Genomic DNA, 15,336 nt, shown 5'->3' on the forward strand with positions numbered 1-15,336 from the left:
TGCGCCTTGAGCATCTTCTTGGCTCTCCCTGCATCCGCTTGAGCTACTGTCCCACACTGTGGACAGCGATCGTAATCACACGAACTCGACGGTCAAACGGTCATGTACTGTAACTAACTTGCAACAACCTGACCCAGTCAGTATCCGCGCTGGGTGCTAGCTCATGTTGAACATCACTGACAAGATAGGAGGTCGAGTATGCTTCAAATGGGTCCGAGCGGATTGGTCCCTGCCCAACACTCTTGTTTCTCGATGGATCACTAACAACACCCATGTAGGCATAAACAAGAGGGCTACTCATGACAAAATCTTCTTCCGCAACTTTTGTTCGCTGCTTCTTGCTGACCCCCCGTGTTTCATTAATCGTTCCTTGAAAGAGTTCAAATCGATCCAAGATGAACATCACAGTCAGTCACTCTCTGACTACAAACTCAGTTCCTTCGTATCAAACACTGACACAAGTGGGCCGAATGTAGATCGACGACAGATCATCTCAGATCATATACAAAATCACGACAAACAGCTGGTACATCGATCATACCAGTAGTAAGTCCTACCCCGACCAGCCCATACTGTTATCCGGACGTTGAGCATAGTGTCTACAGACAATCTGACTTGGCAATATTTCGATTCGACATTCTATGCTCCTGACGGAGAGGTGAGTAGTCGACTAGTCTTCCCATCACTCTGGTATAGTATGTAAGGGTTGAACACGTATTCTCGTTCTTACCTCTACTTTCTTCATATTCCAGCTTGATCAAACCGGGAAGGCATTTGTTGATACTGTACATATCACCTGACAGATTCGCCGGTACGAATATACAAGTCTACCCTACTATCAATACAGACCATGGCGCGTATATCAATTCAGTCTGTATGTTCGTGAAACTTCATCAGAGACGGAAGTAGAGCAAGCACCTGTCATTGCATGCATTGACTCTGACGTATTTACCGTGATAGAGACGTCATCAAGATGCACCTTGGATTGAAAATCTGCAACAAAGCCGAAGTACCTCATGATCCGAAAAGAAACAGGAAAAGCAAGGTTTGGTTTTAATTAAGTTACAGGACGAGACGAAAATATCAGGATTCCGATCGAAACTCTGTTTTTTTTCATTGGAATCAAAATCAACCTTTCTAAACGGACTTGACAATCTGAGTGAAAGAGATTATTCTGGATGTTTCGGGATTGGCATGGCAAAGATTCAATTTAGATGAATGAATAGATAGACTCCTTCTACTCGTACGGTGATTATCAACTTGGTCATACTTGTCGTGAATGACTACTATTCGCGAAATTTGACCCAGGTCGGCCTTGAATCCCTGAAGAACCTGATTTCACTCGGGACCTGTCTTCGCACGTTTACACGGTCCCTCAAAAGAGGTACCGTATGCCATCGTCTCTCTTGCCTACAATATCGTTGAGAGGGTGCAGTGCACCACCGGTCCGTTCTCTCATGAGGGTGGAAGGAAAACCTCACTAGAATATCCTTACTGTAACACCATCTATCAAGCTCGAGAGATCTCAACGTAACTGTGATGGGAATCAACGTTTAATTACAGAATCGAGAATGTGATTGTGAGGTGATGTGGCGTCTGGTTTGGCGTCATCGGACCTTGCCCTTCCCGTTTCAGATTACAGACTACGGTCAGTAATTACGTTACAGAACAACGGGATCAGGATTTGAATACAAGATCTGAGCAAATAACGAGCCAAGCGAAGACCAGAAACACTGTACCAGCCAAGCACAGGTCTGCTCTAGTCTAGTCGCAGAGTTTGGAATCATTGATCATGTGGGTGAATGAGTCAAGCGAATGATATTTACTGATGAATAGTGATGAAAATGACATACGTATACAGGTTCTTCGGGATTATATCAAGTCATGTCGCACAGATAGGGATATATCCTCTTCCGAAATTACGGATACATACGATTATTATTCTCGTGCAGATATTACGCTGATGCTTCATGCATAGCATGGTCCGAAACAACTGACACAGTCACTTGTAATCCCCACCGTACTTCCTTTCCACCTCCACTTGTCAATGGGATGATGTTCAATGCTTTTGAATTCTAAGGATCACAAAGGCACACGGTAGGAAATTGACTGAAGTTCGATCAGGGACGACATAGTACGGTTCTAAGAGATCTTAGTATCAGGGTAAACGACAAGACCGTCCGTCTGATGTTCTAGACCGGAAGTCCTCCTCCGCTATAGCAATCTCATCCTTCGAAGTAAACTCACTACAGAGCTGCGAAGTAGCGTCTGCATTAGTGGCTTCATTCCTATTATTCATCGCTTATAACGGTCACACATGGAGCACATGGGTATACACCTCAAAATCCCTTTTGTTTCATGCCATCCGTATCCCATATCAGTTCATACACCGAAGGTAGGGACGTAAGGTATTTATCCCTCGTTTCGATGTCCTTAAATGTAACGTAGCCTTACCAGAAATTCGTCTCAACCTTATTTCTTATTTCATTCTTGGGGCCCTTGAATTGTTCTTTTCTTCGCAGTCCGTGACTAACGGAAATGAAAAGATCCCATTCCTTTCCATTTCCATTCTTTTGTTCTTGTGATGTGATGTGATGTGATGGAAAGTCCTATACTCCCACTTGGGTAGACCTGCGCCCTATGCTTTTTGCAGCGCTCGATCGTTATTTTCGCGCTGCCGAAATCCGGTATCAGCGGAATGTGCGAAACCGAACATCGTCACCACGATGGTTGTCTCTACCTCCTTCCCCGTAGTCTTATTTTCAGATTGTTCGTTTCAATTACTCGCAAAGATCATGCGGATGGAAACACATCAGATCACCCGTTCCTGCCATCTCTCACTCGAGCTACTATTGACCACACTTCATACGCCACCCAGACTAGTGGTACCATTCGCCGTCCCTCCTTCGTTATTGTTGTTGCGATTATGTTTTAGTTCCGTATCATTTCTTCCAATCTAGGGTATTTATCCTTCTTCTTGATGACCAAAAGAAAAAGACAAAAAGCAGTGAGAGAGAAAGCCCAGAGGAAGGAAAAAGGGAACGATATTCCCGGGAATTGCTGCAACATTTCGCGTGCTTGCTGCCGTGACGAGGGAGTTCATCACTGAATAATCGACGCATTGAGAGAACGATGCTGTCCGAACATGCTTACGAGCCCTTCTAAGACCGACAGGAAAGGAAGATGGAAAAAGGGAAACGCGAATCGAATCTCAACTTACATTTCTCTTTTGTCTTTGTGTTCTGTGCTTCTATTCTGTTCAGTTGTATGAGCAGATGACCGAGAGAATCTCAAGTTTTGCCCTGATCTTAGCGTTATTTAAGGATATGCGTGACATTTCTTTCCAAAACTTCAAAGTATGGAAAAATCCCGGCTCTTACCTGAGATGCCGTTATTGGCCTGACCTGAGCTTGTCATGTACCTATTATCAGCTATAAGCTAAGCGCAAAAACCTTTTTTATTGTTGGGCATTTCGGGTGTATTTCGACTTTTCCCTTAGCTTTAAGCCCGTTGAATAGGACGTTCATCGGTCGTCGGGCTGATGACTTGGGACCTGTCGTCATACAGTTTTATCCTTTATGCCCACCCGTAACATCTCAATCAAAACATCAGACCACCCACAGAAATCAACCTAAAACCCGCACAAAACGCAGCAACGATAACGGCAATCTCTAATAAGAATTGCTCCCTCATTCCGAAAAGGAAAACATAGAACAAAAGAGTCCGACATCGACGACATCTGACTCAAGTGCTGATTCAAAAGAAATGAGAAAACAATAAACCAACTACTGTATCTCGTTGGTGTGGGACTTTTCGGCGCCTTTAAACTTATCTCTTACCATATTTTCTCCTCTAAATCTCCTCTGTCTGTAAATCTCATCTTTTCGTTTCTTCCTATCAGTCCTCAACAAATTTCTACGCAGTCGCAAGGTTACTAGACGATCGAAACCACTCTTTCGCCAACGTACATCTGCTCCATTCGCACTCAATCTTAACATCCTGGCACGAGATCAATCGCACGTTCACCATTCACCCGTCAATCTCAGGAATTCGTTCACGATCTCATCGATCCTTTTGTCATTCTTGGCTGCCATCGTATCATCACGCCACACTCCCCCTCAAAGGAATACCTTTCAGACTCGACCGTTAGACCAGTACGACGACTCCTGTTCGACCGAATAGCGCCAGCTAGGTAAATCCGAAACAAGAAGCATTACGTCGTCCCTTTCAAGCTAAAGCTAATCAAGTCGCATCCCATCTCATCCTCCACTTTCCGTTGTGTGTTGCGTTTGTAGAGATCTCATCTACAGATCATACCATAACAGGCATCTATCGTGTTCAAACGAACGGTCCGAGCGATACCGACCCATCCACACGCCACACAAAATACACCATACATAGATCCACATCAAAAGAGGATATCAGACTCTCAAACTCGTCGAGCACGAGCCAAGTCCACCCTTTTCATATCTCCAACCTCACCCTCAACCATCAAAAACAGTAACAGCAATCAGACATTACTGGAGGAAACGCAGTGGTTATAAGTAGCACATTACACGGACAAAGTTGAAATTGCAATCGACCATCCTGTTTAGATACCAACTATTTGGAGGATAGGAAATTGATCCTACAATTGTGAGACAATTAGCATACAAAGGAATAAGAAGGGTAGACACCGCGGAAAAACATTCAAGATCAGAATCAAGTTGAAATCTTATCCCCATTAAAGTTGAATGATTGATTCATCATCATCAATCGAATCGATAATTTTCATCGAAGTCAACAAATCGGTCACTTCGTCGTTCTTATCACCTGTTTTGATCTTTATCCTATCCTCCTCTCTCAGCGCAGTGTAGTTTGGATCTGAATTTGGACATCGGGATCAGGCGTAAAAGTATAACTGTAAATTAGCATTACTTCCTTTCCAAACCAACGGGACCTTGCCTTTCCCCACTTTGCGATCTAGAAGGAAAGAACAAGATTTACTTGCCCCACCGGATTCAAGCAAGTGTGCAGACATTATCATGTGTAATTAGAAGTTGAAGTTTATCATTACTTGGTAAGCATCACTTCTCTTCGGTGGATCTCAACCCTCGTCCTCTCTGCACTGTCATGCTCTCGTCGCTTCTTTCTTCCCTCTTGGACCTTGCCTTGACATCGCTCCGACTGTGGAAATAGCCTGATCCTACCGGGCCGGTACACACATCTGCACTGTCCTTACTGTCCTTACTCGATTAATTTACCATTGATTGGTATAATGATGATATACGTTTTTCATGTGTGGTCGTGTGTGTTTCTTGCGGTATTTGACGATGCGCCCGTGCTGATCATTGTCATTGTTCCCTCTCTCTCATTCTTTCAACTCGATCAGTCCTTTTCTCATCTTCAACGTTACAAATACCACAATACTTTCTAGTATCACAGACAAACAAGCAATCCACTTTCGTTTCCACAAATCCTGTACTCCCGATAAGTCGTCCTTTCTCAGTATCCAAAACAGACTTTAAAAGTAAATATAATCAACAAAATTGGCTAAATCCGATTGGAACAAACGCCTTTGGTTCAACTTGTTTATCAATCTCCTTCTCCCCCTCAACCTTCACCACCGTTCTTGCCTCCTCTCTCACTCATTGTTCTCGATTAACTTCTCTCCTCTGATTCGTCCGGTAGGAGCATGAACTATCGCCCATCATCAAATCACTCTCACATTTCAACTCCAGAACCATAACTCTCCCTTTTTACTGGTTTACCTTCACGACCAAGTTCGGCTTTGGAAACTGTAGCAAGCGCAATATCAGACCCAATTTCAGATATCGTTGTATCGGCCCTGCTTCCCTTCTCTTCGTTATCAACTCACACATTTCTTGGTCGACCCAACTGGGTGCATATACCCAAATTCACCAACTCCGATGTCAGATCCCCGTAGTACCGCTTCTCCAGGTCAGGAAACTTCAACGATCAAAAGGGTAGGAGGGAAAGCCAATGTATCGTCAGCTTGTGGACCCTGTAAGAGGGCACATCTGGCTTGCGACGTAGCTAGACCATGTAAGAGATGTGTGAATATGGGTAAAGAAGATCAGTGTGAGGATGTACCGGTGAGTAACGTTTGATGAGTCTTTTCCCTTCTTTGCCACCATATCTTCTTGATGAATATCATATGTGAGATCTGATTGGTTATGATGTTAATCACAGCACAAAAAGAGAGGACGACCAAAAGTACCTAAACCTGCACTTGGTGAGCCATATCATCGTGCTCGACCCCCACAACCGGACAATGGCGGCGTCGGTAAATGGAGAGGACCCTCTGCGTACGATGCGCCATACATGTCTACAGTGGATGCTCCACCACCACCGTTAGTCTCAATGGGTGGGCGCAACTCACCACCTATGCCTCGTCCTCTAGGCGTTGAAGGTGATCCAGCATTTTCAGCTCCTCCTCAGCCCAACACCCCTTTCACCATTTTTTCCACGACCGAGTTCAAGATTTTACGTGCTAGTCCAATGTCATATCATTTGATAGGTTACCATCCCAACGAATTTGTCAATCTCAATATGCTGGATTGGATACATCCCAACGATCGCCATTTCGTAGAGAACGAACGGATACGTCTCATCTCCGTTCCATACGTGGAAAGTCAGCTCAAATCGACTGAGGTGACTCAAGCTGCCATTACTCAAAGAACGGAGATAGAATTGTTATCACCTGCAGAAGGGATGAGGGAACCTTACCCCAATAAAAATGTCAGAGTATTACATTCCGATGGTAGATTCACACCATTCAACGTCAGGCTTCATCTTGGTGGTGGATTAGGTGCTAGCTTATGGCAACCGAACACTTTAGGAAGGATATACTTGGTTGTTTCATTCTTACCTATACCTCAACCTAGAGATTTACCTCGGGAAGGGCCTTCATCTTCGACCTCGATCATACAACCTGTACGACGATCATCCGGAATGGCTCCTCCAACTCCTGTAACTCCTGTTCCCGGTCAACCCATGACAGCCGGTCAAGGTTTACCTGGTTTCTCAGCAATTGCAGCAGCAGCAGATGCCCCTCAGACACGATATGATCAACCCCCTCCCCCTCAAGCATACTACCCTCCGCCTTTACCTCAACAGCAACAGGGTCCATCCAGACAACCGACAACAGCTCAACCTGCTTACCCATACCCTCGTTCCGGTCCTATGGTTATACCTCCTCCCGGTGCTGGTGTCCCACCACCATACGGTCGTAGGTCAGCTTCACCAAGTTCGACTTATCGCACACCGCAAACTTCGACTTATCCTCTAGGTACACCGGAGTACCCCCAGCCCATACCTCATCAAACAGGTTATTATCCTCCTCAGCCCGAGCAGTCTTTCCGCCGTCCGAGCGAGGAGGAACAGTGGAGAAATGCTAATATGGGTAGTAGTAATGGTGGTGGCGGGATTCCTTCGATGACGGGGAGACCAGGTCAGGGTCAGGGACAAGGTGTTCCACCTCAGATACATGGTCAAGGTCAACAACAAGTTCAACCTGGAGGGGGTATACCGAATGATGGAAGTAGGAGAGCATGGGAGTTATGACGATGATCAATGATCGATGGTCAAGGGACATCCCTTGAAATTGATATAATCCTCAAGCTTCACTCTCCTACCCTCAACATCTCACATGTGAATATCATGAGTATTTAATAAATTTCAATAATACAACTCGCATATGAAATATACCATTTTAATACCTCACATATTGTTCATATATGATATACATTTATTTATATCATTTTACCCTGCCGACCGTCCGTCAATTGCCCACCTAATACGACTTTACCGATTGTTTGCGCTCTAAAAACTCTTCTATATTCTCATCGTATTTGCGTTATAGTACTTACTCCCACTTGAAGGTATACGTATACGTTTACGTTAAACATATACCCTTCATTGTCTGATTCCTGATATTCAGTTTGCTTTTGCTTCTGCTTTTCTCATCTCTCTATCTCAAGCATTCGGAAGGAAGGGAAAGGAAAGGAATAGAAAGTATAGTCACAACCTTAAAATCATGTTGACACATAAACTTCTGAATTGATTTTTTTTTCTTTTTTTTGGACTTTTTTTTCTTTGGAGGGGAATCAGATACTCGAGGATGGGATGGGATGGAATTGAATAGCGGTAGGATGGTATAACTGCAAAATAAACTACGAGACTACGGGACAATCAAAAATCAGGTTCAATATCGGATGATCTGCCTATCTTTGTTGTCACTTTCAGATAACCCAACTACCAGTCTTGTTTTGATTCGGTCTTGGATTTTTCGTATCGCCTTAGAATAAATCAGTCTTGACAGTCTTCCAGATGGACATCTCATATGTGAGTGAGTCATCGTTAGTAGTAGAAAGAGCATGTATTTGAATCCCCTCCAAAGGCGTACAGAGACGCAATGTACTGTACAGTAGCAGGATTCGAAAGCGCGCAGTGATACTAAATGCATCGATGAATACACTCGATAATCACATGTATACTGTAAAAAACGGCACGATGACGCATGATGAGGATACTGTAGAACTAGCCCCAAGCAAATCCTCCTCCTGCTCTTTCATTCCTCCTTGCATCATTTACGTTATCGTCCAGGTCGGGCTGCACTTCAAGAGGAGCCATGCTCTTCGATTTGGGCGAATGATAAGGTGGGGTAGGTCCCGCATGAGCAGTAGTATAAGGTGAAGGATTATCGTATGCGTCCCTTATCCTCGTTTGAGAATGGGAATGGGAATGATCATTGCTTGAGCTTGGACTTCGGTGTATGCCTTTATTACCATCGTCTGATATGGGCGATTCACCAAATGTACGAGGTAAGGTTCTATTTCTACTTCCACTTGCATTCGGTGAAAGTGAATGATATACACCAGTTAATCCTCCTGCCGACACAGGCGAATGGTACTGCAGTTGATCGCTTGGTGAGGGTGAATGATAATGATGGGAAGTCGATGGTGAGTTGGTCAAAGGTGATGAAGAAGACAAAGTATTGTTTCGTGAATGATTTGTAAAGTGTTGGAATGGTGAAGTATTACCATTCCGAGGTGAAGGTGATTGATACGAGGTCGAGTTGGAGTGTGAATCGGGTGACGAAGATGAACCAGATTGTGAATGAGGTGATGAACCGTGAGTCTGAGCCTGAGCCCCAGGGGGAAGTCGTGAGTGCATATTCTGCAAGAATGGATGGTCGTGATGATTCACCTCTCTCATATTTGGAGGTAAGATTGGTGATCCACTTGAGATCGGATTGGAAGGTTGGAAGTTATGTCCCTTTCTATCTCTCAGACTCGCTGCACCGGCACCTATAGCTGCTTCACTATGATAGCTAGTCCAATCGGGATTAGAGTGAGAATGAGAGGCCGTAGTAGGTGCTTGAGCCGAAGGAGATTGAATTTCGTGACCTATTAAATCCAATCTACCGGTAGATGGCTCACCAGGTCGATAACCCTCTGAATAATATGGTGTTGTATCTTCAACTTTCTTCCTTCTCGTGAAAAACCATATGACCAGAACGATGATCAAAGCAAGTAAGACAACCCCTGCTGATATTCCACCGGCTAACGCCCCGATATTGAGAGATGAGCTTGACTGTCCCGAAGAGGTACTGCCAGCACCCGCCGTTATAGAAGAAGTGGGTGGAGAAGTATAACCTGTACTTGACATTCCGATAGATTCGGTCTCAGGTGGTTTCACACTCGAGTTGACCATGGCGAAATCAAATCCGACGACATTCTGAGGGGAGACTCCTTGATTGGTGATTGTGATGGTATGTCCACCTTCCGTTAAGCCGGATACTGTGTATACTATAGTGGATATATCCTTATGTCAGAACTGTTTCTTTTCTATACCACTGGAAGTGGAGCAAGCATCCAGGTGCAGTGATGATTGAGGAAAGCTCACTAGGTACTTGATATACCAATTGCCAATTGTTTCCGCTGTATACTTCTTGATCACCTCCATCTAAGCTATACAAAGAGGGATAGACAGAAACCCATTGTTTGATCAGTCACTGATTCACAGCGAGTATAGCATCATGAATAGTTTGGCCTACCTTATCGTGTAGTCACCGTGATCGGTGTTGATACTCGCAAAGAGCTGGATCGACGAGCCATTGAACCTAAACGAAGTAATCGTTCAACACCAAGCCGGATTCGTGTACTTTTTGATAACGGTGACGGAGCACAATTAGAATACTCACTTTAGTTCCATGATCGAACCTGTTGTGGAACTCATATGTTCCGTCAGATTATAATAACCGCCTGTACCATACCCGTAAGACACCCAGCTTGTATCATATGAGATGGAAGGCGAAGCATCGTCGATGTAACTCGTGTACATTGTGGACGGGCTATGATTTCATTGGTTCTTTGTTATATGCCAGACAACAGATGTTTTAGCTGGAAATAATACTCACATCGTATGGGTGATTATGATATGATCGATATCAAACCATATATCTCGTGTTGCATTCGGGGTCGCAGATGGGTAGTTCGTCATTCTCTGTACAACAGCAAAATGGTCAGCTATATATCAGCCCATTTAGGTCCTCCGTATGGGTAGGGACAACGTCATTGTAAGAATTTATTCTCTGTTAGAAAGGGGAAATATGAGGCAGGGATTGAGAAGAAATATCACAGCTCACGATAACATGTTCTACACCTTCGTCCAGACCCATCTTCTGATACATTACAGCCTGGAAATTATTTTTTCCTTCCCCATCATATCTTTCCTCTGGATTATTATCGATTTGCACTAAATAGAGTAAATACAGAATCATCAGCACCGAATACTGACTGTACAATCTCGAATAGTCAAAACCTAGCTTGGAAGGCTATATCTAGAGATTTTAGAGAGAACTTACCACCATAGACACCATGATTATCCCTTTTCGCTCCATATACTGTTACTCCAGTACCATTAATTCTATATTCCATATAATCGCCCTAAACCACACCGATCGATTTAGCACTCTATCTTCTTACTGAGACAAAATCACTATAGTCCCATTCATACTCACCTCTCCAAAAGTTCCATGAAAGGTCGATTCGCTATACCTAGAAGTGAGCGTATCAGGGAATTTCGATTCTACGACAAATAACGCACAATCAATAAGTCAAGTGATACACATGGATCAATAAAGTGAACTGATCGAGGTTGACGAGATAACTCACTAGGCGTATGCTCAGTTATCCATCCAACACTCAACGAATCCCCTTTATAATACTGTATCTGAGGAGACGCATCGTCTATCTGTTGATATCGGTGAATGATCAGCTTCCTCTTTAAATAAATTGATGTCTGTCGAGGAATAAAATTGGACTTACAAGTATATTCATCGTAACTCCCTTTTTCTGCCTTTTCTTTTTTACATCTACACTCAATTGGATTCTGAGATAGGACGTCTTATATAGTCCACTCTGGTTGATTGTGGTCGATCCATAATCTGGCTTCGATGATACACTCTATCTTGCCACCCTACTCAATAGATGACAATTTGTATATTCGAATCCTAAGTAATGATCCTATGTATGGAAGTTCTAGCAACGAGACTTCACAAATCCAAATCTATTAACATCTTTTCCTTCCGACGTCCGTCTGTGAGTAGAATTGACAATTAGATCTATCTTGAACTGGAAGTTCAAGTTGGATGATATGATTTGGGAAGGGAACACTTTAAAAGAGTCATCCTTTCGAAAGGTAAGTAAGGTCCCGCATTGATCTACCATCTAACACCTCGAATCCCAGTGTGTCAATGTGTCAACATTGTTTGGGGATGGGAATGAGAATAAGAGGGGGGAGTCTGCCCAGACCTCCTCTCCTGAGTGCCGTTGACTTTGTTTCGTTTCGGATTTGGGACTGCTGTACCTATTGGTCGTTGAAAGGAACACACGACACGTAAAGCAAAAGGTGATCGAGGGAAAGATCCGAGCTTGACATGACCTCCTTTGAACAAACGACATCTCTTCTCTTACCGAGGAGGTGGCCCCTTCTGTGGCCCACTTGCTATGGCGCAATACACAAGCAAGTGTATGCGATTGCGTATATGTTGTATGTGTTCACCTGACGGAGGAAGTCTAGATCATCTTCTGTATTGTGCTGCAACTATTCACTATACACAACGCACAACGCACAGATCGTCTCATGGTACAAACTTCTGCGCCCTGATGATATCATTCCATGTGGCACTCCCTCACCCGTCAGCATCATTGGCAATGCATGTGGTAGGGTAAATGTGACGGCAATACCAGGACATCGCTTTTGTAGACCAAGTAATCAACAATAACATAGATAAATAATTGAAAGGAGGGTATAGATAGCAGTGTATATACATCATGGTCGTCTGCAGCACAATCATGTTTCATGCCAAACTACCAAAAAATTAACAATGCTAAACTGGGAGCCAAAATGAAAGAAACCAAACGAAAAAGAAATCGTTAAACTACTTTACATTATATCTACAAGTGTCTCCGATCATGACACTCTGACCAATATCCATCATACTGTTGTATCATCTCTCTCCATCTGATCTATGGTATAGGTCCAGGTCGTTGTCCAGGTAAAGGCTCAGTCGCCTGATTATAATCCGGCGGTAGGAACCCATGACCATGACTTTCATCACTCTCATCATCGTTGTGTATAGGTAAAGGTCCCATATCCTGTTCTCTACCAGGTACGTACATCCTCTGATTGACCGATGATATCGAATGCTCCCGTCCTCTCAATGGTGGGGGCGCTGAAGGTAGATTATCCAACGAAGATAAGTCGGAAGATGGTATAGGAGGTAACGCCGTGAATGGTAATTGTACACCCTGAGTTTTATTACTAGTCCTTGGTGTAGGGGTAGTAGGCATAGGTTCAGGTTGACTGTCGGTATATCCCTGTCCATGGCCAAAAGTAGCAGAGGATGCGGCTACACTAAATGGATTTTGAACTTCGTTCAACGAATTTGATCGTCCTACTGAGGATGGAGGGTTCATCGAACGAGGGTAAGAGGTATTACTCGATGGAGGTGGGGCAGGTATGGTCGTCAAGAATGGGGTATTGCTCTGATCAGTTTCTCTAGGATAAGGAGAATCTTGCATTTGGATCAACGATCCATTAGGTGAAGGTCCATGATGTTGATATCGTTGAAGGTTATCTTCATTACCATTGGAAGATGAGTTGGAAGCAAGAGAATAATGATACTGATTGTTATGCTGGAAAGGTTTTACTTCGTCTCCCGTTAGGTCCATCGGTGCTTGATTCTTCTTCTTCATGGCATACGGGTATCCCTCCCTATTCTTGTTCTTTCGTCTAAATAGGAACCAAGCCAGGACAACCACCAGGGCTAATCCTACCACTCCACCTGCTACTCCTCCTGCTATAGCTGCGACGTTGCTTGACCCACTGTCGGATGACGAGGATGATCCACTGCCTGGATCGGAAATAGTGGTATTTGTACTGGTATCGTTACTCGATGAACCGGAAGGATCGATAGTTGAGTTGACGACCGCATAATCGAAATCGAGGAAGTTGCCTGTGAGGCCGCCTCCAACATTGATCATGGTTAGGGTGTGTGGACCATCCTGGAGATTGTTCGCGGTATATACTAAAGTCCGTATCAAGCGATCAGTTAGCCGGTGCAAAGTAGGTAATTGAAAGGTATTGAAAACTCACACGGTACTTGCGGCTGCAATCTGAAAAAGGTTCCATTATACTTTTCTTCAGGACCATCGTCAAGGCTAAATGGGAAAGATTCATCAGATGTGCTCAATCCAGCACAAGAAATAGTCAACTCACACAATCGAGTAATTTCCATGATCAGTGAACAAACCACCGAAAACCTGTATGCTCGAGCCGTTGAACCTGACAGTCAGATTATGATTGTTAGCTTCCGTCAAGCGTCGATTCGATCGATTGAGCTATAGTGAATTGGTTCGGACTCACTGTAATCTCATAAGATCGGTGGGTTTTGCACTGACATGTGCCGTCGTATTGTAATAATCCTTATTCGGATCACCTCTCGCCCATCCACCACCGTTATACTGGATCGCCGAGGTATCATCGTCGAACGTGGTGGTGTATACTTTATCTTGGCTATGAGTATTGAGATTCAGCTCAAACCTGAATGAATGAATGAATAGAGCGCTGTGGTTCAGGTAGAACTCACACTGAGGTAGTTATAACAGCATAATCAATATCTAACCACCATTCATCACCTGCTTTTAGGGGTTGAGTATTTCTAGAAGGTGTATTGGCTATTACCTATTTACAATGTTCAACTCATTAGCGTTCTTTTCTCCCCTTAGGCGATAGAACATCAACATTGGTGATATGAAGTGGTAGCGGAGAGGGGAACACAGTACAAACTAACAAAAACATGTTCTCTATTCGCATCCAATCCACCAGCCTGGAAAAGTATTTGCTGTATATCCTGATTGGAAGAATAACCATTCTGATACTGTACTGTCCCCCCGTCCAATTGAGTCGAATAGTATCCATGATTGAACCTCTTCGCTCCGTAGATTACTATCGCTGTTCCGTTGAACCTCAATGAGGCTGAATCGCCCTACCAGGTAACATATCTGTAAACACCATTATCCAATACCGTCCGAGACAAACTAAAGACATGACTCACCTCGGTATGTGTACCCATAAAGGTCCCTTTGAAATACTTTGAAGTTTGATCATCTGTTACAACATCGCAACATAGGAAAAAGTGAACAATGTCCGCATAGAAGTCTTAGGACTATTATACACATCTGTACTCACCAGCCGTATGATCCTGTATCCATGTCCAATTCTTCGAGATGTACTGCCATTGAGGCGAAGCATCGTCGATCTAAAGCGATACGTGTACGTCCATATCAGCTAAAGAGACGCACATTCAAATGTATGGGACTAACCGTGATATTCATCTTGGCCAGGTTCAATACCTGGTAGAATCAACGAACTCAAGTAATTCGAAGGGCTGGGAGTTAAAATAAGTGATAGATCGATCACGATCTATGGTATATTGATTTTATATAAGTACGACATAGATCGTTGTTCCTCATCAACACATATAGATGGGTGTCCGTGCTTACCCATACAAGTAATTGTGAACCTCTTCTAATCTTTTCTTCGTCTCCTAGAATCTATCACCTAGCTGAGATGTTTGTATCGTTGAAACAGTCAGATATGACGGTAATGTCAGAGCTGTAAGAGTGTACCAAAGAGTACGTTGGAGTTATGTTAGGCAAGCGGAACGAAGTTGAGGAGGTCGATATTGATGACGATGCTGTGCTCAAACTGTATGATATATGATTTGTGCGGTTTGTGGGTGGTGTATGATCCAATCAAAGGTAT

At 43.7% G+C, this 15,336-nt stretch overlaps 3 protein-coding genes across 3 annotated transcripts; 1 reads left to right on the top strand and 2 right to left on the bottom strand.

The window, feature by feature from the left end:
* Window positions 1-5,909: 5,909 nt before the first annotated feature.
* L199_005216 (uncharacterized protein) lies at window positions 5,910-7,566 on the top strand (the record flags this gene model as incomplete). Its single annotated transcript, XM_064890929.1, has 2 exons — window positions 5,910-6,095; window positions 6,193-7,566. 2 exons carry the CDS (start codon window positions 5,910-5,912, stop codon window positions 7,564-7,566), a joined length of 1,560 nt encoding a protein of 519 aa, XP_064747001.1.
* Window positions 7,567-8,541: 975 nt separating this feature from the next.
* L199_005217 (uncharacterized protein) lies at window positions 8,542-11,345 on the bottom strand (the record flags this gene model as incomplete). The annotated part of the gene is made up of 10 exons (XM_064890930.1): window positions 8,542-9,812; window positions 9,910-9,974; window positions 10,061-10,126; window positions 10,208-10,357; window positions 10,424-10,509; window positions 10,652-10,761; window positions 10,871-10,952; window positions 11,027-11,094; window positions 11,181-11,259; window positions 11,334-11,345. 10 exons carry the CDS (start codon window positions 11,343-11,345, stop codon window positions 8,542-8,544), a joined length of 1,989 nt encoding a protein of 662 aa, XP_064747002.1.
* A 1,191-nt stretch (window positions 11,346-12,536) lies between these two features.
* L199_005218 (uncharacterized protein) lies at window positions 12,537-14,906 on the bottom strand (the record flags this gene model as incomplete). The annotated part of the gene is made up of 9 exons (XM_064890931.1): window positions 12,537-13,597; window positions 13,666-13,730; window positions 13,789-13,854; window positions 13,936-14,085; window positions 14,159-14,253; window positions 14,363-14,557; window positions 14,627-14,679; window positions 14,761-14,830; window positions 14,895-14,906. 9 exons carry the CDS (start codon window positions 14,904-14,906, stop codon window positions 12,537-12,539), a joined length of 1,767 nt encoding a protein of 588 aa, XP_064747003.1.
* Between the last annotated feature and the right edge of the window lie 430 nt (window positions 14,907-15,336).

The sequence above is a fragment of the Kwoniella botswanensis genome, chromosome 1 (genome assembly GCF_036426115.1).
Source record: "Kwoniella botswanensis chromosome 1, complete sequence".
NCBI lineage: Eukaryota > Fungi > Basidiomycota > Tremellomycetes > Tremellales > Cryptococcaceae > Kwoniella > Kwoniella botswanensis.